The sequence below is a fragment of the Scyliorhinus canicula genome, chromosome 18 (assembly GCF_902713615.1).
Source record: "Scyliorhinus canicula chromosome 18, sScyCan1.1, whole genome shotgun sequence".
In the NCBI taxonomy this organism is placed as follows: Eukaryota; Metazoa; Chordata; class Chondrichthyes; order Carcharhiniformes; family Scyliorhinidae; genus Scyliorhinus; species Scyliorhinus canicula.
Genome location: NC_052163.1, coordinates 113,992,762 through 114,020,090, shown reverse-complemented (window position 1 = coordinate 114,020,090; position 27,329 = coordinate 113,992,762). Strand labels below are relative to the sequence as shown.

At 46.0% G+C, this 27,329-nt stretch overlaps 1 protein-coding gene across 2 annotated transcripts in view; it reads left to right on the top strand.

Annotated features, from left to right (window-relative positions):
* The first annotated feature begins 302 nt into the window (after nucleotides 1-302).
* The window catches only part of LOC119953767 (cell wall protein DAN4-like), a 40,919-nt gene continuing 13,892 nt past the window's right edge, over nucleotides 303-27,329 (top strand). For both annotated transcript variants that reach the window (XM_038778379.1, XM_038778378.1), the window contains exons 1-4: nucleotides 303-428; nucleotides 19,870-20,268; nucleotides 23,501-23,548; nucleotides 24,569-24,720. In XM_038778379.1, coding sequence (XP_038634307.1) covers nucleotides 362-428; nucleotides 19,870-20,268; nucleotides 23,501-23,548; nucleotides 24,569-24,720 — 666 coding nt within the window. In that variant the 5' untranslated portion in view covers nucleotides 303-361. The remainder of the gene's footprint in view (nucleotides 429-19,869; nucleotides 20,269-23,500; nucleotides 23,549-24,568; nucleotides 24,721-27,329) is intronic.

Genomic DNA, 27,329 nt, shown 5'->3' with positions numbered 1-27,329 from the left:
CTGAGGGGGAGAGACAGAGGGGCTGGGGAACTGGGAAAGGGACTGAGGGGTTGGAACTTGAGGGGTTGAGAGACTGGGGGAGGGACAGGGAGAGGGACTGAGGGGGTGAGCATTGGGGGTCAGGAATTGGGGAGCAGGGATGGTGCTAGTTGTGAGTTTCCCTGGCAACATGTATCGATTGTTTATTTGCTGAATTCCACCTGTTCAGCAATGGCATGCTCTAAACAGCAGGGGGCGCAGTGTCGCAACACCTGGAGCAGCGGGAACACCCTCGCTTTAAGGGCAAGCAGCGCAGATTCTTATGAAAATATTAGTTGAACACCTGTTAATATCCGGCATAAGACGGGGACCTGGCTGAAAGATGAAGGCACGAAAATTGATGGGGGTATTTTATCTGTGCCTCTGCATAGGCATCGCCTATTCACAGAGTGAGTCAATCAGTGTTTTTAAATTTGTGTTGTGAATGCCAACAAAACTTTGGAGAAAGTTTTCAGAACTTCTGAATGTTGACGTGTCAAAAAGTCGAGGAAGAGATTTTTTTTAGCCCACCTCTGCAGCTTAAAACTGGAAAAAGATTAGGGTCAGAACTTTCCAGATTCCTTCTCATTGCGAAAATCTACCATTGATGAATTACAGAATTATTGACAAATATTTCCCACCGCCTGTGTAGCGTTTCCCCAACAGGAAGTAACGATTTAAATGGTGTCCCTTTGATGAAGCGATTGGATTGAATTTATCCCTGATTCCCTTCATTCACCTTTTATAATTCAGGTTTTATAATTACAATCAAACTTCACTGGAGCAAATCGAACCTGCAGAAAAACGAACTGCAGGACGTCGCGGGAGTGAGTTACAGACTGGGATCTAATCCAGGGGTTCAGGGGTTTATATATAGAATAACAGATACCCGGGAGTGAGATACAGACTGGAATCTAATCCAGGGGTTCAGGGGTTTATATATAGAATAACAGATACCCGGGAGTGAGTTACAGACTGGAATCTAATCCAGGGGTTCAGGGGGTTTATATATAGAATAACAGATACCCGGGAGTGAGTTACAGACTGGAATCTAATCGAGGGGTTCAGGGGTTTATATATAGAATAACAGATACCCCGGAGTGAGTTACAGACTGGAATCTAATTGAGGGGTTCGGGGTGGTTTATATATAGAATAACACATACCCGGGAGTGAGTTACAGAATGGAATCTAATCGAGGGGTTCAGGGTGGTTTATATATAGAATAACAGATACCCGGGAGTGAGTTACAGACTGGAATCTAATCCAGGGGTTCAGGGGTTTATATATAGAATAACAGATACCCCGGAGTGAGTTACAGACTGGAATCTAATTGAGGGGTTCGGGGTGGTTTATATATAGAATAACACATACCCGGGAGTGAGTTACAGAATGGAATCTAATCGAGGGGTTCAGGGTGGTTTATATATAGAATAACACATACCCGGGAGTGAGTTACAGACTGGAATCTAATTGAGGGGTTCGGGGTGGTTTATATATAGAATAACCGATACCCGGGAGTGAGTTACAGACTGGAATCTAATTGAGGGGTTCGGGGTGGTTTATATATAGAATAACACATACCCGGGAGTGAGTTACAGAATGGAATCTAATCGAGGGGTTCGTGGTGATTTATATATAGAATAACAGATACCCGGGAGTGAGTTACAGACTGGAATCTAATCGAGGGGTTCAGGGTGGTTTATATAGAATAACACATACCCGGGAGTGAGTTACAGACTGGAATCTAATCGAGGGGTTCAGGGGTTTATATAACAGATACCCGGGAGTGAGTTACAGACTGGAATCTAATCGAGGGGTCTGGGATGGATTATATATAGAATAACAGATACCCGGGAGTGAGTTACAGACTGGAATCTAATCGAGTGGTTTGGGATGGTTTATATATAGAATAATAGATACCCGGGAGTGAGTTACAGAATGGAATCTAATCGAGGGGTTCAGGGGGTTTATATATAGAATAACAGATACCCGGGAGTGACTTACAGACTGGAATCTAATCGAGGGGTTCAGGGTGGTTTATATATAGAATAACAGATACCCGGGAGTGAGTTACAGAATGGAATCTAATCGAGGGGTTTGGGATGGTTTATATATAGAATAACAGATACCCGGGAGTGAGATACAGACTGGGATCTAATCGAGGGGTTCAGCGGTTTAAATATAGAATAACAGATACCCGGGAGTGAGTTACAGACTGGAATCTAATCGAGGGGTTTGGGATGGTTTATATATAGAATAACAGATACCCGGGAGTGAGTTACAGACTGGAATCTAATCGAGGGGTTCAGGGTGGTTTATATATAGAATAACAGATACCTGGGAGTGAGTTACAGACTGGAATCTAATTGAGGGGTTCAGGGGGTTTATATATAGAATAACAGATACCTGGGAGTGAGTTACAGACTGGAATCTAATCCAGGGGTTCAGGGGTTTATATATAGAATAACAGATACCAGGGAGTGAGTTACAGACTGGAATCTAATCGAGGGGTTCAGGGGTTTATATATAGAATAACAGATACCCGGGAGTGAGTTACAGACTGGAATCTAATCGAGGGGTTCGGGGTGGTTTATATATAGAATAACAGATACCCGGGAGTGAGTTACAGACTGGAATCTAATCGAGGGGTTCAGGGTTTTATATATAGAATAACAGATACCCGGGAGTGAGATACAGACTGAAATCTAATCGAGGGGTTCAGGGATTTATATATAGAATAACAGATACCCGGGAGTGAGTTACAGACTGGAATCTAATCGAGTGGTTTGGGGTGGTTTATATATAGAATAACCCCGGGAGTGAGTTGCAGACTGGAATCTAATCGAGGGGTTCGAGGTGGTTTATATATAGAATAACAGATACCAGGGAGTGAGTTACAGACTGGAATCTAATCGAGGGGTTCAGGGTGGTTTATATATAGAATAACAGATACCCGGGAGTGAGTTGCAGACTGGAATCTAATTGAGGGGTTCGGGGTGGTTTATATATAGAATAACTGATACCTGGGAGTGAGTTACAGACTGGAATCTAATCCAGGGGTTCAGGGGTTTATATATAGAATAACAGATACCCGGGAGTGAGTTACAGACAGGAATCTAATCGAGGGGTTCAGTGTGGTTTATATATAGAATAGCAGATACCCGGGAGTGAGTTACAGACTGGAATCTAATCCAGAGGTTCAGGGGCTTATATATAGAATAACAGATACCCGGGAGTGAGTTACAGACTGGAATCTAATTGAGGGGTTCGGGGTGGTTTATATATAGAATAACAGATACCCAGGAGTGAGTTACAGACTGGAATCTAATTGAGGGGTTCGGGGTGGTTTATATATAGAATAACAGAAACCCGGGAGTGAGTTACAGACTGGAATCTAATCGAGGGGTTCGGGGTGGTTTATATATAGAATAACAGATACCCGGGAGTGAGTTACAGACTGGAATCTAATCGAGGGGCTCGGGGTGGTTTATATATAGAATAACAGATACCCGGGAGTGAGTTACAGACTGGAATCTAATCGAGGGGTTCAGGGTGGTTTATATATAGAATAACAGATACCCGGGAGTGAGTTGCAGACTGGAATCTAATCGAGGGGTTCATTGTGGTTTATATATAGGATAACAGATACCCAGGAGTGAGTTACAGACTGGAATCTAATTGAGGGGTTCAGGGTGGTTTATATATAGAATAACAGATACCCGGGAGTGAGTTACAGAATGGAATCTGATCGAGGGGTTCAGGGGCTTATATATAGAATAACAGTTACCCGGGAGTGAGATACAGACTGGAATCTAATCAAGGGGTTCAGTGTGGTATATATATAGAATAACAGTTACCAGGGAGTGAGATACAGACTGGAATCTAATCAAGGGGTTCAGTGTGGTTTATATATGGAATAACAGATACACGGGAGTGAGATACAGACTGGAATCTAATCAAGGGGTTCAGCGTGGTTTATATATAGAATAACAGATACACGGGAGTGAGATACAGACTGGAATCTAATCAAGGGGTTCGGGGTGGTTTATATATAGAATAACAGATACCCGGGAGTGAGTTACAGACTAGAATCTAATCGAGGGGTTCAGGGGTTTATATATAGAATAACAGATACCCGGGAGTGAGTTACAGACTGGAATCTAATTGAGGGGTTCGGGGTGGTTTATATATAGAATAACAGATACCCGGGAGTGAGTTACAGACTGGAATCTAATCGAGAGGTTCGGGGTGGTTTATATATAGAATAACAGATACCCGGGAGTGAGTTACAGACTGGAATCTAATCGAGGGGCTCGGGGTGGTTTATATATAGAATAACAGATACCCGGGAGTGAGTTACAGACTGGAATCTAATCGAGGGGTTCAGGGTGGTTTATATATAGAATAACAGATACCCGGGAGTGAGTTACAGACTGGAATCTAATCGAGAGGTTTGGCGTGGTTTATATATAGAATAACAGATACCCAGGAGTGAGTTACAGACTGGAATCTAATTGAGGGGTTCAGGGTGGTTTATATATAGAATAACAGATACCCGGGAGTGAGTTGCAGACTGGAATCTAATCGAGGGGTTCATTGTGGTTTATATATAGAATAACAGATACCCAGGAGTGAGTTACAGACTGGAATCTAATTGAGGGGTTCAGGGTGGTTTATATATAGAATAACAGATACCCGGGAGTGAGTTACAGACTGGAATCTGATCGAGGGGTTCAGGGGTTTATATATAGAATAACAGTTACCCGGGAGTGAGATACAGACTGGAATCTAATCAAGGGGTTCAGTGTGGTTTATATATGGAATAACAGATACACGGGAGTGAGATACAGACTGGAATCTAATCAAGGGGTTCAGTGTGGTTTATATATGGAATAACAGATACCCGGGAGTGAGTTACAGACTTGCATCTAATCGAGGGGTTCAGGGGTTTATATGTAGAATAACAGATACCCAGGAGTGAGTTACAGGCTGGAATCTAATCGAGGTGTACAGGGGTTTATATATAGAATAACAGATACCCGGGAGTGAGTTACAGACTGGAATCTAATTGAGGGGTTCAGGGTGGTTTATATACAGAATAACAGATACCCGGGAGTGAGTTACAGACTGGAATCTAATCGAGTGGGTCAGGGGTTTATATATAGAATAACAGATACCCGGGAGTGAGTTACAGACTGGAATCTAATCGAGGGGTTCTGGGTTTATATACAGAATAACAGATACCCGGGAGTGACTTACAGGCTGGAATCTTACCGAAGGGTTCAGGGGTTTATATATAGAATAACAGATACCCGGGAGTGAGTTACAGACTGGAATCTAATCGAGGGGTTCAGGGGTGTATATATAGAATAGCAGATACCCGGGAGTGACTTACAGGCTGGAATCTTACCGAAGGGTTCAGGGGTGTATATATAGAATAACAGATACCAGGGAGTGAGATACAGAATGGAATCTAATCAAGGGGTTCAGGGTGGTTTATATATAGAATAACAGATACCCGGGAGTGAGTTGCAGACTGGAATCTAATCGAGGGGTTCGGGGTGGTTTATATATTGAATAACAGATACCCAGGAGTGAGTTACAGACTGGAATCTAATTGAGGGGTTCAGGGTGGTTTATATACAGAATAAGAGATACCCGGGAGTGAGTTACAGAATGGAATCTGATCGAGGGGTTTGTGGTGGTTTATATATAGAATAACAGATACCCGGGAGTGAGTTGCAGACTGGAATCTAATCGAGGGGTTCGGGGTGGTTTATATATAGAATAACAAATACCCGGGAGTGAGTTACAGACTGGAATCTAATCGAGGGTTCGGGGTGGTTTATATATAGAATAACAGATATCCGGGAGTGAGTTACAGACTGGAAACTAATCGAGGGGTACAGGGGTTTATATATAGAATAACAGATACCCAGGAGTGAGTTACAGACTGGAATCTAATTGAAGGGTTCAGGGTGGTTTATATACAGAATAACAGATACCCGGGAGTGAGTTACAGACTGGAATCTAATCGAGGGGTTCGGGGTGGTTTATATATAGAAAAACAGATACACAGGAGTGAGTTACAGACTGGAATCTAATAGAGGGGTTTGGGGTGGTTTATATATAGAATAACAGATACCCGGGAGTGAGTTGCAGACTGGAATCTAATCGAGGGGTTCAGGGGGTTATATATCGAATAACAGACACCCGGGAGTGAGTTACAGACTGGAGTCTATTAGAGGGGTTTGGGATGGATTATATATAGAATAACAGATGCCTGGGAGTGAGTTGCAGACTGGAATCTAATCGAGGGGTTTGAGGTGGTTTATATATAGAACAACAGATACCCGGGAGTGAGTTACAGACTGGAATCTAATCGAGGGGTTCGGGGTGGTTTATATATAGAATAACAGAAACCCGGGAGTGAGTTGCAGACTGGAATCTAATCAAGGGGTTCAGGGGTTTATATATGGAATAACAGATACCCGGGAGTGAGTTACAGACTGGAATCTGATTGAGGGGTTCAAGGGTTTATATATAGAATAACAGATACCCGGGAGTGAGTTACAGACTGGAATCTAATTGAGGGGTTCAGGGGTTTATATATCGAATAACAGATACCCGGGAGTGAGTTACAGACTGGAATCTAATCGAGGGGTTCGGGGTGGTTTATATATAAAATAACAGATACACGGGAGTGAGTTACAGACTGGAATTTAATCGAGGGGTTTGGGATGGTTTATATATAGAATAATAGATATCCGGGAGTGAGTTACAGACTGGAATCTAATTGAGGGGTTCAGGGGCTTATGTATAGAATAACAGATACCCGGGAGTGAGTTACAGAATGGAATCTGATCGAGGGGTTCAGGGGGTTATATATCGAATAACAGATACCCGGGAGTGAGTTACAAACTGGAATCTGATCAAGGGGTTCGGGGTGGTTTATATATAGAATTACAGATACCTGGGAGTGAGTTACAAACTGGAATCTAATCGAGGGGTTTATGGTGGTTTATATATAGAATTACAGATACCCGGGAGTGAGTTACAGACTAGAATCTAATCGAGGGTTTCGGGAGGTTGTAGCCAAGGGGTTCAGGGATTTACATATAGAGGGTACAATTTTCCGGAAATGGAGCAGTGTCCCATGTTGGTCATGTTTATTCCCCGGCAATGCTGGTGCTGAGGACGAGCCAGCTATCAAATGGGATTCTGCTTCAGTTGTGAGTCTCACACGCCTTTCCTGTTCTAATGTGCTCCGCTTGCCAGAGGAAGCGTTTAACTGGTCAATCAGCCAACACACCAAGTAGGGGTCATCGATCCCCCACGCCTCACCTCATAAGGGCTATACACCCCAGGGCCCAATCCAAGGCATGGTCAAGATGCCACCAGGGTACCTTAGCACTGCCATCATGATAGCTCCCCCTGCCAACCTGACAGTGCCATCCGATGGCATTTGGGGTGCCTGTGTACTATGCTGCCCAGTACCCTCCGATTACCTAGGAGACCCCCACCCTCCCCACCCCACCATGTGCCGGTACAGCTGTTGCGAAAAGCAGGGCTAAACGGTGCCCGCTCAGGGTCTCCAAGGCACCGCTGTTAGGTCCCGGTTAGGTCCCCATTATATCCGAGTGAGGCTACCTGCCCAGTTGAATATGCAAATCTGGACCCAAACCCATTGGGGTCGGGATCCCGCCAGTAGATACCAACAGATACCCGGGAGTGAGTTACAGACTGGAATATGATCAAGGGGTTCGTGGGGTTTATATATAGAATAACAGATACCCGGGAGTGAGTTACAGACTGGAATCTAATCGAGGGGTTCAGGGGTTTATATATAGAATAACAGATACCCGGGAGTGAGTTACAGACTGGAATCTAATCGAGGGGTTCAGGGGTTTATATATAGAATAACAGATACCCGGGAGTGAGATACAGAATGGAATCTATTCGAGGGGTTCAGGGGGTTTATATATAGAATAACAGATACCTGAGAGTGAGTTACAGACTGGAATCTAATTGAGGAGTTCAGGGGTATCTATATAGAATAACAGATACCCGGGAGTGAGTTACAGACTGGAATATGATCAAGGGGTTCGTGGGGTGTATATATAGAATAACAGATACCCGGGAGTGAGTTACAGACTGGAATCTATTCGAGGGGTTCAGGGGGTTTATATATAGAATTACAGATACCTGGGAGTGAGTTACAGACTGGAATCTAATCGAGGGGTTCAGGGTTTATATATAGAATAACAGATACCCGGGAGTGAGTTACAGACTGGAATCTAAGCGAGGGGTTCAGGGGTTTATATATAGAATAACAGATACCCGAGAGTGAGTTACAGACTGGAATCTAATTGAGGAGTTCAGGGGTTTCTATATAGAATAACAGATACCCGGGAGTGAGTTACAGACTGGAATATGATCAAGGGGTTCAGGGGATTGAAATATAGAATAACAGATACCCGGGTGTGAGTTACAGACTGGAATATGATCAAGGAGTTCGTGGGGTTTATATATAGAATAACAGATACCCGGGAGTGAGTTACAGACTGGAATATGATCAAGGGGTTCGTGGGGTTTATATATAGAATAACAGATACCCGGGAGTGAGTTACAGACTGGAATCTAATCGAGGGGTTCAGGGGTTTATATATAGAATAACAGATACCCGGGAGTGAGTTACAGACTGGAATCTAATCGAGGGGTTCAGGGGTTTATATATAGAATAACAGATACCCGGGAGTGAGATACAGAATGGAATCTATTCGAGGGGTTCAGGGGGTTTATATATAGAATAACAGATACCCGAGAGTGAGTTACAGACTGGAATCTAATTGAGGAGTTCAGGCGTATCTATATAGAATAACAGATACCCGGGAGTGAGTTATAGACTGGAATATGATCAAGGGGTTCGTGGGGTGTATATATAGAATAACAGATACCCGGGAGTGAGTTACAGACTGGAATCTATTCGAGGGGTTCAGGGGGTTTATATATAGAATTACAGATACCTGGGAGTGAGTTACAGACTGGAATCTAATCGAGGGGTTCAGGGTTTATATATAGAATAACAGATACCCGGGAGTGAGTTACAGACTGGAATCTAAGCGAGGGGTTCAGGGGTTTATATATAGAATAACAGATACCCGAGAGTGAGTTACAGACTGGAATCTAATTGAGGAGTTCAGGGGTTTCTATATAGAATAACAGATACCCGGGAGTGAGTTACAGACTGGAATATGATCAAGGGGTTCAGGGGATTGAAATATAGAATAACAGATACCCGGGTGTGAGTTACAGACTGGAATATGATCAAGGAGTTCGTGGGGTTTATATATAGAATAACAGATACCCGGGAGTGAGTTACAGACTGGAATCTAATCGGGGGGCTCGGGGTGGTTTATATATAGAATAACAGATACCCGGGAGTGAGTTACAGACTGGAATCTAATCGAGGGGTTCAGGGTGGTTTATATATAGAATAACAGATACCCGGGAGTGAGTTACAGACTGGAATCTAATCGAGGGGTTCAAGGGGTTATATATAGAATAACAGATACCCGGGAGTGAGTTACAGACTGGAGTCGAATCTAAGGGGTATGGGGTTTATATATAGAATAACAGATACCCGGGAGCATGTGGCTGGGCAAAAAAGGGAGATGGCTAGTCAGGGAGTGGGGGGGGGGGGGGGGGGGGGGGGGTGACCCCCCCCCCCCCCCCCCTCCCCAGGCTGACCACGTGGAATGTGAGGGGCCTCAACCGGCCAGTCAAGTGGTCCCACGTATTCTCGCATTTAAAGGGGTTGAAGGCGGACGTGGCAATGCTGCAGGAGACGCACTTGAAACTCGCTGACCAAACGAGATTAAGGATTGGAAGGGTGGTCCAGGTGTTCCACTTGGGGCTCGACTCAAAGACCAGAGGGGTGGAAATTCTGGTTAGTAAACGGGTGGCGTTTGAGGCAGGGAGCACCGTGGTGGACAAGGGGGGCAGGTACATAATGGTGCGTGGCAAGCTACAGGGGGCCCGGGTGGTGTTGATGAACGTGTATGCCCCGAACTGGGATGACACGGAATTCATGAGGCGCATGTTGGGTAAGTTCCCGGACTTGGAGTCAAGTAACTTGATCATGGGAAGGATTTTAATACTGTCCTGGATCCGGCACTGGATCGGTCTAAGTCCAGGTCGGGAAAGAGACCAGCGGCGGCCAGGGCCCTGTGGGAGTTCATGGATCAGATGGGGGGCATGGACCCGTGGAGATTCACGCGGCCAGAGTGGTTTATATATAGAATAACAGATATCCAGCAGTGAATAACAGACTGGAATTTAATTAAGGGGTTAAAAATAATAATCTTTATTGTCACAAGTAGGCTTGTATTAACACCGCAATAAAGTTACTGTGAAAATCCCCTCGTCGCCACATTCCGTCGCCTGTTCAGTTACACAGAGGGAGAATTCAGAATGTCCAATTCACCTAACAGCATGTCTTTTGGGACTTGTGGGAGGAAACTGGAGCACCCGGAGGAAACCCACGCAGACACAGGGAGTACGTGCAGACTCCACGCAGACAGTGACGCAAGCCGGGAATCGAATCTGGGATCATGACACTGTGAAGTGACAATGCTAACCACTGGGCTACCATGCTGCCCATTCTGACTGGAAACAGATCGAGCAGTTCAGGGGTTTATATATAGAATAACAGATAGCCGGGAGTGTGTTGCAGACTGGAATATAATTTTTTTTTTATAAATGTTTTTATTCAGTTTTCGTATTTTATATTGAACAAATTACAAATTGTTAGGAGAGAGAAACAAAAAAAAAAACAAACAAAAACAAACACGCAAAAATTAACATACATATTTACAGGTAAGCATCTTCGTAGTAGTAACTGCGCCCCCCCCCCCCCCCCCTCAACATGTTTATTTAGCTTGGTTTTGGGCCTTAGCTAGCCATCGAACCCCCGTAACGAACCTGTAGCCCCCCCCCCCCCTCCCGCTACCTTCCCCCGACTATTCTTCCTCTTGTACATTGGCCACAAATAGGTCCCGGAACAGTTGCATGAATGGCTCCCACGTTCTGTGGAAGCCGTCGTCCGACCCTCGGATGGCAAATTTGATTTTCTCCATTTGGAGAGATTCCGAGAGGTCGGACAGCCAGTCCGCAGCTCTGGGCGGTGCTGCTGACCGCCAGCCAAACAGGATTCTACGGCGGGCGATCAGGGAGGCAAAGGCAAGGGCGTCCGCCCTCCTCCCCAGGAATAGATCTGGCTGTTCTGAAACCCCGAAGACCGCCACTATCGGGCATGGCTCCACCCTCACTCCCACCACTTTGGACATAACCTCGAAGAAGGCTGTCCAGTACTCCACGAGTCTGGGGCAAGACCAGAACATGTGGGCGTGGTTGGCCGGGCCTCTTTGGCACCGTTCACATCTGTCTTCCACCTCCGGGAAGAACCTACTCATACGGGTTCTTGTTAAGTGGGCTCTATGTACCACTTTTAGTTGAGTCAGGCTGAGCCTTGCGCACGTGGAGGTGGAGTTGACCCTATGCAGTGCTTCGCTCCAGAGTCCCCACCCTATCTCCATCCCCAGGTCGTCCTCCCATTTCCTTCTTGTTGCATCCAGTACGGTGACTGGAATATAATTGAGGGATTCGGGGGGTTTATATATAGAATTACAGATACCCGGGAGTGAGTTACAGACTGGAATCTAATTGAGAGGTTCAGGGGGTTTATATATAGAATAACAGATACCCGGGAGTGAGTTACAGACTGGAATCTAATCGAGGGGTCCGGGGTGGTTTATATATAGAATAACAGATACCCGGGGGTGAGTTACAGACTGGAATCTAATCGAGGGGTCCGGGGTGGTTTATATATAGAATAACAGATACCCGGGGGTGAGTTACAGACTGGAATCTAATCAAGCAGTTCAGGGGTTTATATATAGAATAACAGATAGCCGGGAGTGTGTTGCAGACTGGAATATAATTGAGGGATTCGGGGGGTTTATATATAGAATAACAGATACCCGGGAGTGAGTTACAGACTGGAATCTAATTGAGAGGTTCAGGGGGTTTATATATAGAATAACAGATACCCGGGAGTGAGTTACAGACTGGAATCTAATCGAGGGGTTCAGGGTTTATATATAGAATAACAGATACCCGGGAGTGAGTTACAGACTGGAATCTAATTGAGAGGTTCAGGGGGTTTATATATAGAATAACAGATACCCGGGAGTGAGTTACAGACTGGAATCTAATCGAGGGGTTCAGGGTTTATATATAGAATAACAGATACCCGGGAGTGTAGCTTGGGAAGTTGATATGAGGAATAAGAGATACCCGTTTGTGATTACAGACTGCGATCTAATCAAGGGGTTCAGCTGTTTATATGTATATATTTTTAAAATCATTTTATTCGCCACATTTTCATCATACAATCAGCAAAAGAAAACAAACAAAGAAACAACTGCAGAAAGGACCGTGCCAATATACAGTCTGAAACAAATCCCCCAAATAAGTTAAAATACAGGGAAAACAAATCAACCCCCTTACCGCCAGTCGCTCTATTGCTCATACAAATAGCGGGGAGTGGGGGGGGGGGGGGGGGGGGGGGGGGGGAATAGGACACGCCTGCTTCGTGTCTGGGTGTAGAGCAAAGTACCCAAACACATGTTGTCCATGTGGAACACTCGCCATCGGTTCCCTGTACAATAGCCGTCCCCATTCCGCAAACCTCTCCCCAATCTCAAATCTCTCTAAGACCGCCATCAAGTACTCCCACTCTACCCGGCCGAACGTCTTCTCCGCATCAGGCGCCACCGCCACCTCCATCTCCTTTTCCTCAGCCGACATCATGATCACATTTAGCAACCTCTAATATTCAAAACCAGAGCTGCCTTCCTTTCACATACTCAGTCTGATCTTCTATTACCTTCAGGAGACACCTCTCCAGCCTAGCCGCATGTAGTGCCCCCCCCCCCTCCACCCTCCGAAACATCTGATGGTGATCAGCTCCCTGAAAAAGGAAATAAAAGGCGCCACCTCGAGTAGAACCCTTCTGCCGACCCCCTCATGGTATACTTGACCCTTTTTAAGTGCAAAAACCCCATACTATCACTCAACCGAGACGACGCATTGGGTGGAACCGGACTCTTCTGCCCAAACAGAACTCACCTTTGGCCGATTAGTCAGGCGAAGGCCAGGGCACCCGCCTTTGGCCCCGTCTGCAGCTCCAGCGAGTCCGAGACCCCAAACATAGCCACCAACGGCCAGGGCTCCGAGTCAATCCCAAGAAGCACCCGTGGTGCTGAAGAAGGAGGCCCAAAACGTCACATGAACAATGCTCGCATCCATCATCTATTTCTGGGAAAAACCCACTCCGCCGTGTCTTGGTCCAATCTGCCCGATGCATCACCTTGAACTGAATCGAGATGAGCCAAGCATAGGTGGAGCCTCACACCGTCAAAGCCTGGCCCAGCTCCCTCTCCCAATTCCTTTTTACTACATCCAATCGACAAGATCCGACCATAAATATCCGCTATCTTCCCCTTCCCCCAGCTCAACTGCAGAAGAATCCTATCCATCAAAGAGGGTTTGGATGCCAAGAGGAAGGAAGGAATCACCTTGCGCAAAAAGTTACCCACCTGATAAAAGCTAACGGATTAGCTCTCGGAAGCTGGCCACCCACTCCTCAAAACCAGTGAACGTCCCCCCTATAAACATATCCCCGGAATGCTCCGATCCCTCCTCTTCCCATGCCCCAAATGACGAGTCCAAACCCGCTGGAATAAAACGATGGATTCCACAGATTGGGGCTAACAAGACATTGCACCCAGAAATGCTGCCTAAACTGTCTCCATATTCTAGAGTGGCCATCACCACCGGACTTGAAGTCCACATTGCAGGGAAACCGGAGGCGGACCATCACCAAGGTCCTGAAACTACTACCTCTACAGGCATTGCTCTCCATCTGCCCCCATACGGACTCCCTACACTTAACCCACCCCCCGTACCTTTTCAATGGTCGCTGCCCAATAACAAAATAACAGTTTGGGAAATGCTAGGCCCCCGATTGTCCTTCCCTCTGCAAAATCGCCCCATGAATCCGTGGGGTTTTAGGCCCAAATAAAATAAAAATATTTTATTAACTTTCACAAATCTTTGGATGAAAAATTTGGGAAGGAATACTGGGAGACACTTAAACAAAAACAGAAACCTTGGGAGAATATTGATCTTTACCGATTGGACCGTGCCTGTCTTCAAGTAGGCTTCACCCCAATTACCAGACCCGCAAAGTTTAGTTTATGGAGCGAGGCGCAATCTTGAACCACCCAGATTTCCAGATAACGCAAGCTGGACCTGACCAGGCGGAAAGGCAGCCTCCCCAGATCGGCTCCCTTCCCTGGGGGATTCACCGCAAATCATTCCCTTTTGTCCAAGTTCAATTGATATCCTGAAAAGGAGCCAACATTCCGAAGCAGGTTCATTATCTCCTCTACACTGGAGAGAGCATCTGTTACATACAACAGCAAATCCATGTACAAAAATACCCTGTGGTTCCTCCCCCCTCCTCTCTCTTCCCCTCCACCTCGTAGATGACCTCAATACTAAGGTCAGAGGTTAAATTGCCAAGGCAAACAATAGCGGGGACAATGGACTGTATCAAACCTCTCTTCACCTGGAAATCTTTTGAGCTCAAGGCATTTGTAACAACACACGTGGTGGGAGCTCTATATAAAAGCTTGATCCAAGATATAAATCTAGGTCCAAAAACAAACCTTCCAAGAATCTCGAACAGGTACCCCTCCACCCTATCGAACACCTTTTCAGCATCCATTTAACTAATTAGCTCAGGCTCAGGGACTGGAGAGGGGGACAGAATAACATTCAGCAATGGGTTTCCTCCGGGTGCTCCGGTTTCCTCCCACAGTCCAAAGATGTGCAGGTTAGGTGGATTGGCCATGATAAATTGCCCTTAGTGTCCAAAATTGCCCTTAGTGTTGGGTGGGGTTACTGTGTTATGGGGATAGGGTGGGGTTGTGGGCTTGGGTAGGGTGCTCTTTCCAAGAGCCAGTGCAGACTCGATGGGCCGAATGGCCTCCTTCTGCACTGTAAATTCGATGAATTGCCGAATATTGGCCGACAGCTGCCTGCCCTTGACAAACCCAGTCTGTTCCTCCGATGTAACCCCTGGAAGGCAGGGCTCCAAGCGCATTGCCAAAACCTTCGCCAACATTTCCATCTGCATTCAACAACGAAATAGGCCGATACGACCCTCACTCTGTCAGATCCTTGTCCTTCTTTAAAATCTAGGTGATTGAAGCCTGCGCCAATGTGGTCAGCGATATCTCCCAGGACATGAAATCGTTAAACACCTCTCACAACAATGGGACCAGCTGACCTACAAATGTCTTATAAAATGCAATTGGGAATCCGCCTGGGCCTGACACGTTACCCGACTGCATCAGACCCACGCATTTCATTATCTTCTCTGGGCTGAACCGGCACTCCAACTCCTCCTTTCCCAAATTCCAACTGTAATTTCTTCCTGCTTGCCAACAACTATGGCGCCTGGGCAAGCGAGGATTGACGGTCCACTTCAAGCGTGACATCCATGAACCTCTGCCTCCCCCTCCCTTTTCACTCTTCTTTTTATGTGCTCTATAAGCCATTATCTTCCCCCTAATGACTGCCTTCATAGCCTTCCGCCACTCACAGAGACCCAACACCACAAAAAAGTCGATCCGAGAGTAGACGTGATTCACCTGAGAAAAAAGTCTTTGTCATTTGGATGTAGAAATCGCCACGGTTCTGCCCACCACGTCTGCTCCATAAAGGCCAAAGTGCCTTTGCCACCCCTGAAAGATTCAGAGAATGAGACCTCAATCTATTAGGCAGAGGGTCCAGTACACAGGTAAAGTTTCAGCGACGGGGAAATAAAGTTTGTATGACTGACAGTCAACAGTCAGTCGGAAATTGGGGGCGTCCATTTCACGTTCCAATTGGTTTTGGAATGGCAGAGTGAGGGGGGGTGGTGGGAGGGTGAGATGGGGGACAGATTGCAAGCGAAGGGGGTCACGTGATGAGAGCTCCTGTGGTTGGCAACTTCTTTACAGAGGCTGCTGTTCACCAGTGTGCCATACAGGAGCAAATTACTGAGTCACCTCACCCAGCACAGAATTCCTCGGATGCGAGTGCAAAGCTCTCACTGGCACTGGACAGAAATAAGGGCGTAAGAAATAGGAGCAAGAGTAGGCCATTCAGCCCTTCAACCTGCTCTGCTCTTCAAGAAGACGGCTGATCATCCATCTGTAACTCACTCCCGGGTATCTGTTATTCTATATACAAACCACCCTGAACCCCTTGATTAGATTCCAGTCTGTAACTCACTCCCGGGTATCTGTTATTCTATATATAAACCCCTGAACCCCTCGATTAGATTCCAGTCTGTAACTCACTCCCGGGTATCTGTTATTCTATATACAAACCACCCTGAACCCCTCGATTAGATTCCAGGCTGTAACTCACTCCCGGGTATCTGTTATTCTATATATAAACCCCTCGATTAGATTCCAGTCTGTAACTCACTCCCGGGTATCAATTATTCGATATATAACCCCTGAACCCCTCGATTAGATTCCATTCTGTAACTCACTCCCGGGTATCTGTTATTCTATATATAAACCCCTGAACCCCTCGATTAGATTCCAGTCTGTAACTCACTCCTGGGTACCTGTTATTCTATATACAAACCACCCTGAACCCCTTGATTAGATTCCAGTCTGTAACTCACTCCTGGGTATCTGTTATTCTATATATAAACCACCCTGAACCCCTCGATTAGATTCCAGTCTGTAACTCACTCCCGGGTATCTGTTATTCTATATATAAACCCCTGAACCCCTCAATTAGATTCCAGTCTGTAACTCACTCCCGGGTATCTGTTATTCTATATATAAACCCCCTGAACCCCTTGATTAGATTCCAGTCTGTAACTCACTCCTGGGTATCTGTTATTCTATATATAAACCACCACGAACCCCTCAATTAGGTTCCAGTCTGTCACTCACTCCCGGGTATCTGTTATTCTATATATAAACCCCCTGAACCCCTTGATTAGATTCCAGTCTGTAACTCACTCCTGGGTATCTGTTTTTCTATATATAAACCCCCTGAACCCCTTTATTAGATTCCAGTCTGTAACTCACTCCCGGGTATCTGTTATTCTATATATAAACCCCCTGAACCCCTTGATTAGATTCCAGTCTGTAACTCACTCCCGGGTATCTGTTATTCTATATATAAACCCCCTGAACCCCTTGATTAGATTCCAGTCTGTAACTCACTCCTGGGTATCTGTTATTCTATATATAAACCCCTGAACCCCTCGATTAGATTCCAGTCTGTAACTCACTCCCGGGTATCTGTTATTCTATATATAAACCCCTGAATCCCTCGATTAGATTCCAGTCTGTAACTCACTCCCGGGTATCTGTTATTCTATATATAAACCCCCTGAATCCCTCGATTAGATTCCAGTCTGTAACTCACTCCCGGGTATCTGTTATTCTATATATAAACCCCTGAATCCCTTGATTAGATTCCAGTCTGTAACTCACTCCTGGGTATCTGTTATTCTATATATAAACCACCCCGGACCCCTCGATTAGATTCCAGTCTGTAACTCACTGCCGGGTATTTTTATTCTATATATAAACCACCCCGAACCCCTCGATTAGATTCCAGTCTGTAACTCACTCCCGGGTATCTGTTATTCTATATATAAACCCCTGAACCCCTCGATTAGATTCCAGTCTGTAACTCACTCCCGGGTATCTGTTATTCTATATATAAACCCCTGAATCCCTCGATTAGATTCCAGTCTGTAACTCACTCCCGGGTATCTGTTATTCTATATATAAACCCCCTGAACCCCTTGATTAGATTCCAGTCTGTAACTCACTCCTGGGTATCTGTTTTTCTATATATAAACCCCCTGAACCCCTTGATTAGATTCCAGTCTGTAACTCACTCCCGGGTATCTGTTATTCTATATATAAACCCCCTGAACCCCTTGATTAGATTCCAGTCTGTAACTCACTCCCGGGTATCTGTTATTCTATATATAAACCCCCTGAACCCCTTGATTAGATTCCAGTCTGTAACTCACTCCTGGGTATCTGTTATTCTATATATAAACCACCCCGGACCCCTCGATTAGATTCCAGTCTGTAACTCACTGCCGGGTATTTTTATTCTATATATAAACCACCCCGAACCCCTCGATTAGATTCCAGTCTGTAACTCACTCCCGGGTATCTGTTATTCTATATATAAACCCCTGAACCCCTCGATTAGATTCCAGTCTGTAACTCACCCCCGGGTATCTGTTATTCTATATATAAACCCCTGAACCCCTCGATTAGATTCCAGTCTGTAACTCACTCCCGGGTATCTGTTATTCCAGTTCAACCTTTCCACCCTATCCTCATATCCCTTGATTCCCTTCGTGCCCAGAAATCTGTCAATCTCAGTCTTGAATATATTAAATGATGGAACATCCTAGCTCTCTGGGATGGAGAACTGCAACAATTCACCAACCTCTGACTGAAGAAAATTCTCCTCAGCTCAATCCCAAATGGTCGACCCCTTATCCCTGAGTCTGTGACCGCTCATGGTGGACTCTCCAGCCAGGGGAAAACAGCCTCTCAGCATCAACTCTGTCCAGCCCGTTAAGAATTATATATGTATCTAATACCCAGGGAATTCAGATCATTTATCTCAATCCCTCCTCCTCCTGTCAGCCCAGGAATCAAACAGTTCAGTAGCCACTCTACTCTAAAGAAGAAAAAAACAATTTCCATTGAGATAGCATCTCTCATGTCTTATGATTTCCAGAGTGCTTTACAGTCAAAGAAGATTTTGTAGAAGTGAGTCACGGTTACCAGTCTTATTCATGACGAGATCTCATAAACAGCAACGTGATAGTGGTCGGCTTATCTGAACAATTTGGCCTCAATTTTAATTAAAGAGGCAAACCTTAAACAATAATGGAATGGAAGTGGAAAGTTCCGGAAATCTCTCAGCAAGCCTGGCAGCATCTGCAGAGGGAGAAGCCGGGTTGATGCTTCAGGCTGATGACCTTATGTCAGAACAGTAAGGGGCAGCACGGTGGCGCAGTGGGCTAGCATTGCTGCCTCACGGCGCCGAGGTCCCAGGTTCGATCCCGGCTCTGGGTCACTGTCCGTGCGGAGTTTGCACATTCCTCTCCGTGTCCTGCGTGGGTTTTCGCCCTCACAACCCAAAGATGTGCAGGATAGGTGGATTGACCACACTAAATTGCCCCTTAATTGGGGAAAATGAATTGGGTAGTCTATGTCAGAACAGTAATAATAAAATGCTGACCTTTACCCTTCAGATGAGATGTTAAACCCAGGCCTTGCCGATAGACATAAAACGCTTGCCAAACACAACTCGAAGAAGAATAAGGGAGTTCTCGCCCCTCCCCAATGCCTATCCCTTAACCAGCACCTCAGCACATCACTATCACATTTGCGATTGTGGGATCTTGCTGTGTTCGAATTGGCGGCTGCATTTCCTTTAAGGAACTCTTTTAAACCTACTCCTAATAGTGCCAGTGGTTTGATGTTCTCTTTTAACACGGCTGTGAAGCACCGTGGGATGGTTTACGATGTTAAAGGCGCTATACAAATGCAGGCTGTTGTTGCTCCACCTGTGTTTGCCATGTTAAGGAGAAAGCTTAATCTTGCCGCCAACAACCCCTTTGATGGATTAGGCCTTTGTTGGTTCTTAATTTGATTTTATTTCCTCAGGCACCACCAGCACTCCAGCTCTGTCAACCAGTGAGGAAAGCAGGAGCCCGACCTCAGACCCCACGATCAACAATACGACACAAACGTCCAGCTCAAGGCCAACCAGCAACACGACAGAGTCGCCCAGCGTAACAGCTTTCAATGCAACAGAAGCATCCAGTGTAACAACTACCAACACAACAGCAGCGCCCAGCATAACGCCAACTGTGCCCCCCAGTGGTTCAGAAAGTACGAGCGTGGTTGCAAACACCACCATGGCCCCCTCGGGTGCAAGTGACACCCAGACAACCTCAGCCAACCAGACCAGCATTGTGGCCTCTACCCCTAGTCCTACTGGCACACCTTCGACCCAAGCCCTCAGCACAAACTCCACAGTCGTGCCAACATTGAATGCCACAGGTCAGCAACTGAACTCTCTCGTCACCAAACTTGGCAACATTTGACTCTAAAAAGGTTCATTTTCTCAGGTTGCACTTACAGTGGGTGGGGAGATAGATGGAAAGCATTTACATAGCCCCCTTCAAGATGGTACTTTTGAAATGTAGTCACTTTTTTGAAATGCGGTAAAACATGGCAACAGGGCTATCGCCACCTTCACAAAAGGGCAACTAGGTGGGCATAAAATGTTGTCATGACCGCAACACCCACATTCTGAGAATAACTAAACAAATGATGTTAATCAGTATTACTGCAAAGTTCTGTAACTGGCCCATGTATTTTTTTTTTAACTTTAGAGTGCCCAATTCATTTCTTTGGGTTGTGGGGGCCTAACCCAAGCAAACACGGGGAGAATGTGCAAACTCCACACGGACAGTGACCCAGGGCCTGGGACCTCAGCGCTGTGAGGCAGCAGTGCTAACCACTGTGCCACCGTGCTGCCCATCACTGGCCCATGTATGATATGCTATTAGAATCTTTTTTTAAATACATTTTGAGAACCAAATTATTTTTTTCCAATTAAGGGGCAATTTAGCGTGGCCAATCCACCTAACCTGCACATCTTTGGGTTGTGGGGGTGAAACCCACGCAGACACTGGGAGAATGTGCAAACTCCACACGGACAGTGACCCAGGGCCGGGATTGAACCTGGGACCTCGGCGCTGTATGCAGCAGTGCTAACGACTGCATCACCGTGCCACCCCTAGAATCTTTACCACCTCCAAAGTTTTATTGGTTGCTGTTGGTGGATGTGATATTTTGGCCAATCAAACGAAATGCCCAAACGCACATACTGCCCATTACTCTGTCTCAAAACCTAAACCCCTGTCACAGAAAAAGGAACCAATCACATTCCTGGAAACACACATCCCGTGAGAGGCTCGTGTTGTTATCTCAGCACGTATCCCCCAGAATATTGGACGTCTGAGGGGAGATTTAATTGAGGTGAATACAATTATGAGGGGCTGAGATAGAGTGGAATGGCCTGTTCCCATTTGCAGAGAGATCAATAACTCAGGACCCAGATTTAAAGTGAAGGGATGAGGGATCAGAGGGAAGTTGAGGAGATTGTTTTTCAGAGGATGGTTGGTATCTGGAACTCACTGCTTGAAAGGGTGGGAGAGGCAAAAATTATCAGCACATTCCAAAAATTATTGGATACACACTTTAAAAAATAAATACATTTAGAGTACCCAATTATTTTTCCAATTAAGGAGTAATTTAGCATGGCCAATCCACCTACCCTGCATATCTTTGGGTTGTGGGGTGAAACCCATGCAGACACAGGGAGAATGTGCAAACACCACACGGACAGTGACCCAGGGCCAGGATTCGAACCCGGGTCCTCAGCGCCGTAGGCAGCAATGCTAACCACTGTGCCACCGTGCTGCCTATTGGATACACACTTGACGTTCTGTGACGTACATGGCAATGGACCTCTTGAAGGTCTTGGAGTTCTACCCTGTGCTCTTTGGTGCCCCGGTGATATAAAAGACCACGCCCCTTATTGTGTCAGTGTCTCACACACACACACTCGTGTGAACACGTGCAACACTTTCCCAGCCTGCAGGAGTTCCAACTGTGGGAGCGTGTGAAAACAATGGGATCCCAAATGTACAGGCAGGCGGTTAGTCCCACTTGCGAACCTAATGATTATCCCGATGATGGGGCAGCAAGGCGGCTCAGTGGTTAGCACTGCTGCCTCACAGAGCCAGGGACCTGGATTCCATTCCGACCTTGGGTGACCGCGTGGACTAGGTGGATTGCCAGGCTAGGTGGATTGGCCACGCTAAATTGCCCCTTAATTGGAAAAAATGAATTGGGTACACTAAATTTATTTTTAAAAAGTTTCCTCCGGGTGCTCCGGATTCCTCCCACAGTCCAAAGATGCGCAGGTTAGATGGATAGGCTGTGCTGAATTGACCCTTGGTGTCCAAAGATGTGCAGGTTAGGTGATGTTAAGGGAAGGTGAGTAAGCCTAGGTAGGACCCTCTTTCGGAGGGTCAGTGCAGACTCGATGGGCCGAATGGCCTGCTTCTGCACTGTAGGGATTCTGTGGATTACAGCCCAGAAATAGGCCATTCGATCCAGCTGGTTTATTCTAGCATTTATGCTTCACCTGAGCTTCTTCCTGCCCATCTTCATCTCATCTTATCTGCAGGCCCTTCTATTCCTTTCTCCCTTATGTGTTTATCTATAACCATTCTCCCCAACCATACCCTGTGGTAGCGCATGTGGCCTTCTAAAATTGTTTATCAAACTTCCAGTCGACGGGAACACAATGCTTGTCCCTGGAAATTTCACCATCACGTCAAGTGGCACACAGCCACTTCCCGTCCTGGATGCAGGCAGTGGCCCTATAATAAAATGAAGGGTGTGTGAGTTTTAATCAGATTCTGCTCACAAGCCAGGTTCCCAAGAGTACAGCGTGTTCTAGACTTGGTTTATTACTATCAGAAAGGAATGCCAGCTGTGAAGGGGATGATGATGGGAGGCACAGGTCACTCGTGAGGGTGGGTGGGGTGGGGGATTGTTGATGGAGTTGGAGCTGGGACCTGAATTAAAATTTCAACCCTCGCTCAGGAAGCCAATTCTCCAATGACCACATGACATCCCTCAATGCCGTTGACCTCTGTTCACCCATCACCCACTGTTCTTGCTGATCCATATCCAGCCTCGGCCTGGCAACAGCCCAATTATAACATTTTCATCCTTGTTTTCCAACTCCTCTCGATCTCTGTAACCATCTCTAGCCCCTACGCCCCTCTGAGGTCTCTCTGCTCCTCTGATTCAGGCCTCTAATCTAGGCCGTCCCCAATTTTAATCCCTTTAGTCGAGGGGCTGACCCTTTAGTGGCCTGGGCCCTAAACTCCGGAAGTTCTTCTCTAAACCTCTCTACTTCTGTATCCTCCCTCTACGATGCTCGTTAGAACCTACCTATTTGATTTTTTTGGCCATCAGTCCCAATATCTCCTTGGCCTGGTGTCAAATAATCATTCCTGTGGAGCATTTTACAATGCTGAAGGTGCTATTTAAATGAAGGTTGTTGTTGTTCCAGGTCAGGGTGGTGTGTAAGGTGCTGTAAATATAATCAGGGGTAATTAATTCACCAACATATTTGTTTAGGTTGTTGTTAATGAGATTGTAATCTGTGTTTTACACTTACCTCTGCACTATTCCTTCTTCCTGTCAGCTACTGCTGTGTCCGCCAATACAAAGACAGCAGAGTTAACGCCAGTGGGTATGTCAAGATATCCTTTCCTCTTTTATTTTGTAACACTCTCACACTCCGCCTGACACATCCATTCCCGAGCCCTGTAACCAGGCCACCTCCCCAGCCAGAGGCAAGTCCACCTTTCACTCGAAGGGATTTGGTGAATCAGTGTTCACACTGTATGAGCTGACAACGCCACTATCTCTGGGATATGACATGGAGCCTGAACCTGACTGCACACAGCTTCAGATTGTGGCCAGGGTCCTCTTTGTATTTTAGAAATTTAGAGTACCCAATTCACTTTTTCCAATTGAGGGGCAATTTAGCATGGCCAATCCACCTACCCTGCACATCTTTGGGTTGTGGGGGCGAAACTCCACGCAAACACGGGGAGAATGTGCAAACTCCACATGGACAGTGACCCAGAGCCGGGATCGAACCTGGGACCTCGGCGCTGTGAGGCAGCAGTGCTAACCACTGTGCCACCGTGCTGCCCTACCAGGGTCCTCTTTAACCGATTTCATTGGAAGAGATTGTCAGCAGGGCCACAATCTATTCCCTTCATCCACCTCAATCCAGATCTCCCCGGAGTCTCCTCTTCGGCAAAGTGCAAAGACCCAACTCATTTCGTTGATCTCAGTCACTAAGATGCCTGACATTGGGGATTAACTTTGTGGCGTTCCCCTGTACTCTTTCCAGAGTCTCCCTGTAGGAGGACATCAACACTGTATACAATATTCTAATACCAGGTATTGTACAGGGAAAATAATTGTGTCCAGCCTTGTAATTAATTATCCTGTAAATGTAAACCCAAACATTATTCTCGCTATTATGGAACTGCTCATAAACCTTTGTTTGTCCTGATTTCTCCACTTGCGTGAAAGGCCGAGACCTCTCCATTATTTCTTATCGCAACATTGCACCTTTCCAAATTAATTTGTCATCCGCAATCCCAATTCGCCCTTCACATGGACTGAATGTGGCTGCATGTGTATGTCACCATGTGCACTATCTGTCTTGTTTAATATTACTCTGCCTTTATTCTAGCTGGAGCCCCCAAACCCCGGACTCTAGGTGCTGGACTAATTGTTCTTATTGTAATCCTGGTGGTAATTTTAATTGTTGGAGTGCTCATTACTGCTGTGAAATATTCAAACCAAGGGAAACCTGAGTTTAAGCGACTTCAAGAATTGCCAATGGTGAGTATGTCAGACCACCGTGTGTGTGTGTGTGTGTGTGTGTGTGTGTATATATGACTTTATGTATATTTATGTGTTTCGATCTGTGTGGCGCAGTGTGTGGTGTCCTTGCTTCTGAGCCGGAAGCGATGGGTTCAAGCCCCACCCCAGGACTTGACGGCCGAGGGAAAGCGTGTTCATAACACAGTCAAACAACTGGTAAATCAAACTGGGATCAACTGGTAAATCCCACTAACACACGCCAGTGGCAGGTGGTAAGAGTGGGGGAGAACATGACTTCAGGACCCCATGAAGAGCCATTTGTGCAGGGAGCGGGATGGTTCAGTATGCAAGTCACACAAAGTCAAAACGCAAGCAAGGCAAATAATCAGGAAAGCAAATGGGACTGGGAATATAAAATTAAGTGTGGATGCTGCAATTAGTTTTGGTGAGTTTACCCCTGGAACGTTGTGCACAGTTTCGACTTCTTTCTAAGGAAGAAGGTACTTGCCCTGGACTGGTTCTTGGAATGTCAAACAGACTAAACTAGGCCTACATTCCCTGGAGTTTAGAAGAATGACAGGGCTCCCATTGAAACATGAAATTCTTAAGGTGATGGACAAAGTATGTATTGAAAGACTGCTTCTCCCATGGCTGGAGACTTTAGAACTAAAGAGTAATTGTCTCAATTATAATCATCCTTATTATTGTCACAAGTAAGCTTACATTTGTTTTGTTATACTCTTGACGTAGCATAAGCTGCTTCCTTGATGTGCCCTCTGACAAAGGAAGGTTCAGACTTGGAGATAGCTTTAGCACATTTATTAAACTGTTAACAATTCTCCTACTTGGATTCGACTCTCCTGTTAATCCTGCTATAGCTACTCAGACTGACGAACCAGTCTGCTACAATCCACGTGGTGGGTGTGATGTGTTTCAAATCAACCCTGTGTACTCACTGAGTGTCTCCACTGGAAAGAGGAAGATCGTGTATGCTGTGTCCTTTTATATGGGTTGGTGTAATGCCCCCCTGTGGTAGTGTCACCTCTGTGTGTGTCGTGAATGCCCATTGGTCGTGTCCTATCTTACTGACCTATTGGTTGAATGTCTGTGTGTCATGTCTCTGGTGCTCCCTCTAGTGTCTAACTAGTCTGCATGTATTTACATTAACCCCTTGTGTATTTACAGTGGTGCATGCCACCACAACATTAACACTGCAATGAAGTTACTGTGAAAAGTCCCTAGTTGCCACACTCCGGCGCCTGTTTGGGTACACAGAGAGAGAATTCAGAATGTCCAGTTCACGAAACAGCACGTCTTTCGGGACTTGTGGGATGAGGCCGGAGCGCCCGGAGGAAACCCGTGCAGACGTGGGGAGACCATGCAGACTCCACACAGACAGTGACCCAAACCGGGAATTGAACATGGGTCCCTGCCACTGTGAAGCAACAGTGCTAACTACTGTGCTACTGTACTGCCCATAGATAAGGGAATGGTCATTTAAAACTGAGATGAGGAAAAATGTATTCACTCAGAGGGTTGTGAATGGTCTGTCGTTGAGTATATTTAAGTCAGTGACAGGCAGACGTTTGGATGCAGGGGAATCAAGGGATATTGGATGAGGTAAGAAGATATAGTTTTAAAAAAAAAATTTAGATTACCCAATTATTTTTTCCAATTAAGGGGCAATTTAGCATGGCCAATCCACCTACTCTGCACATTTTTGGGTTGTGGGGGCGAAACCCACGCAGACACGGGGAGAATGTGCAAACTCCACACAGACAGTGACCCAGAGCCGGGATCGAACCTGGGACCTCAGCGCCGTGAGGCGGTTGTGCTAACCACTAGGCCACCGTGCTGCCCCCACCGTGCTGCCCATAAGAAGATATAGCTAAGGTCAAAGATCAGCCAAGATCTTATTAAATGATGGAGCAGGCTTGAGGGGCCAAATGGCCTCCTTTATAAAAATAATACAGTTCCTATTTCTTATGTTCTAGTCTGTCTGTGCGCACTAAATGTCACAAATTGCACAAAGTACAAATGAAGGATCTTTTCACCTATCTTTCCTTTGAATTCAACTGTACTTTTGTCCATGCATTGCTCTGTGCCTCTCACAGTGAAAATCACAACAGGACAAATTTTGAGACTAAAATGAGTGATCTAACATGCCGGAGGAAAGTGGACATTTAAATGGCGGAGTCTGCTTTCAGCTGATTCACACACTCACACCCTTGTTGATGTTGGATCTGTGCCTGGAGTTGTTGATTCCAATTCTGGTGCTCATAATGTGTTCACCCTGACCTTATATTGGTTAATCTCACGTTCCTGGAGTGTTCCGATTGAAGCACCTGACTCAGCACTTCACTGATGCACCTAAACCCTTGGCACCAACATTTCTCAACCTGGGATTTAGAAGCTTTGAAGGAATTCAATGAATGCCTGGGCTATCTGTTGAAGCATGCATGACACATCACAGATATATTTCTCGGCCAGAAAACACCAATACTGGTTCAACGAGAACGGTGAGGGAATCCGGGATCCTCTAAACCTTCAACACAAGGGGCGGTGTGAATCCCGCCCCCGCTGGCTGCCGAATTCCCCGGCGCGGGGGATTTGACGGGGCGGGAATC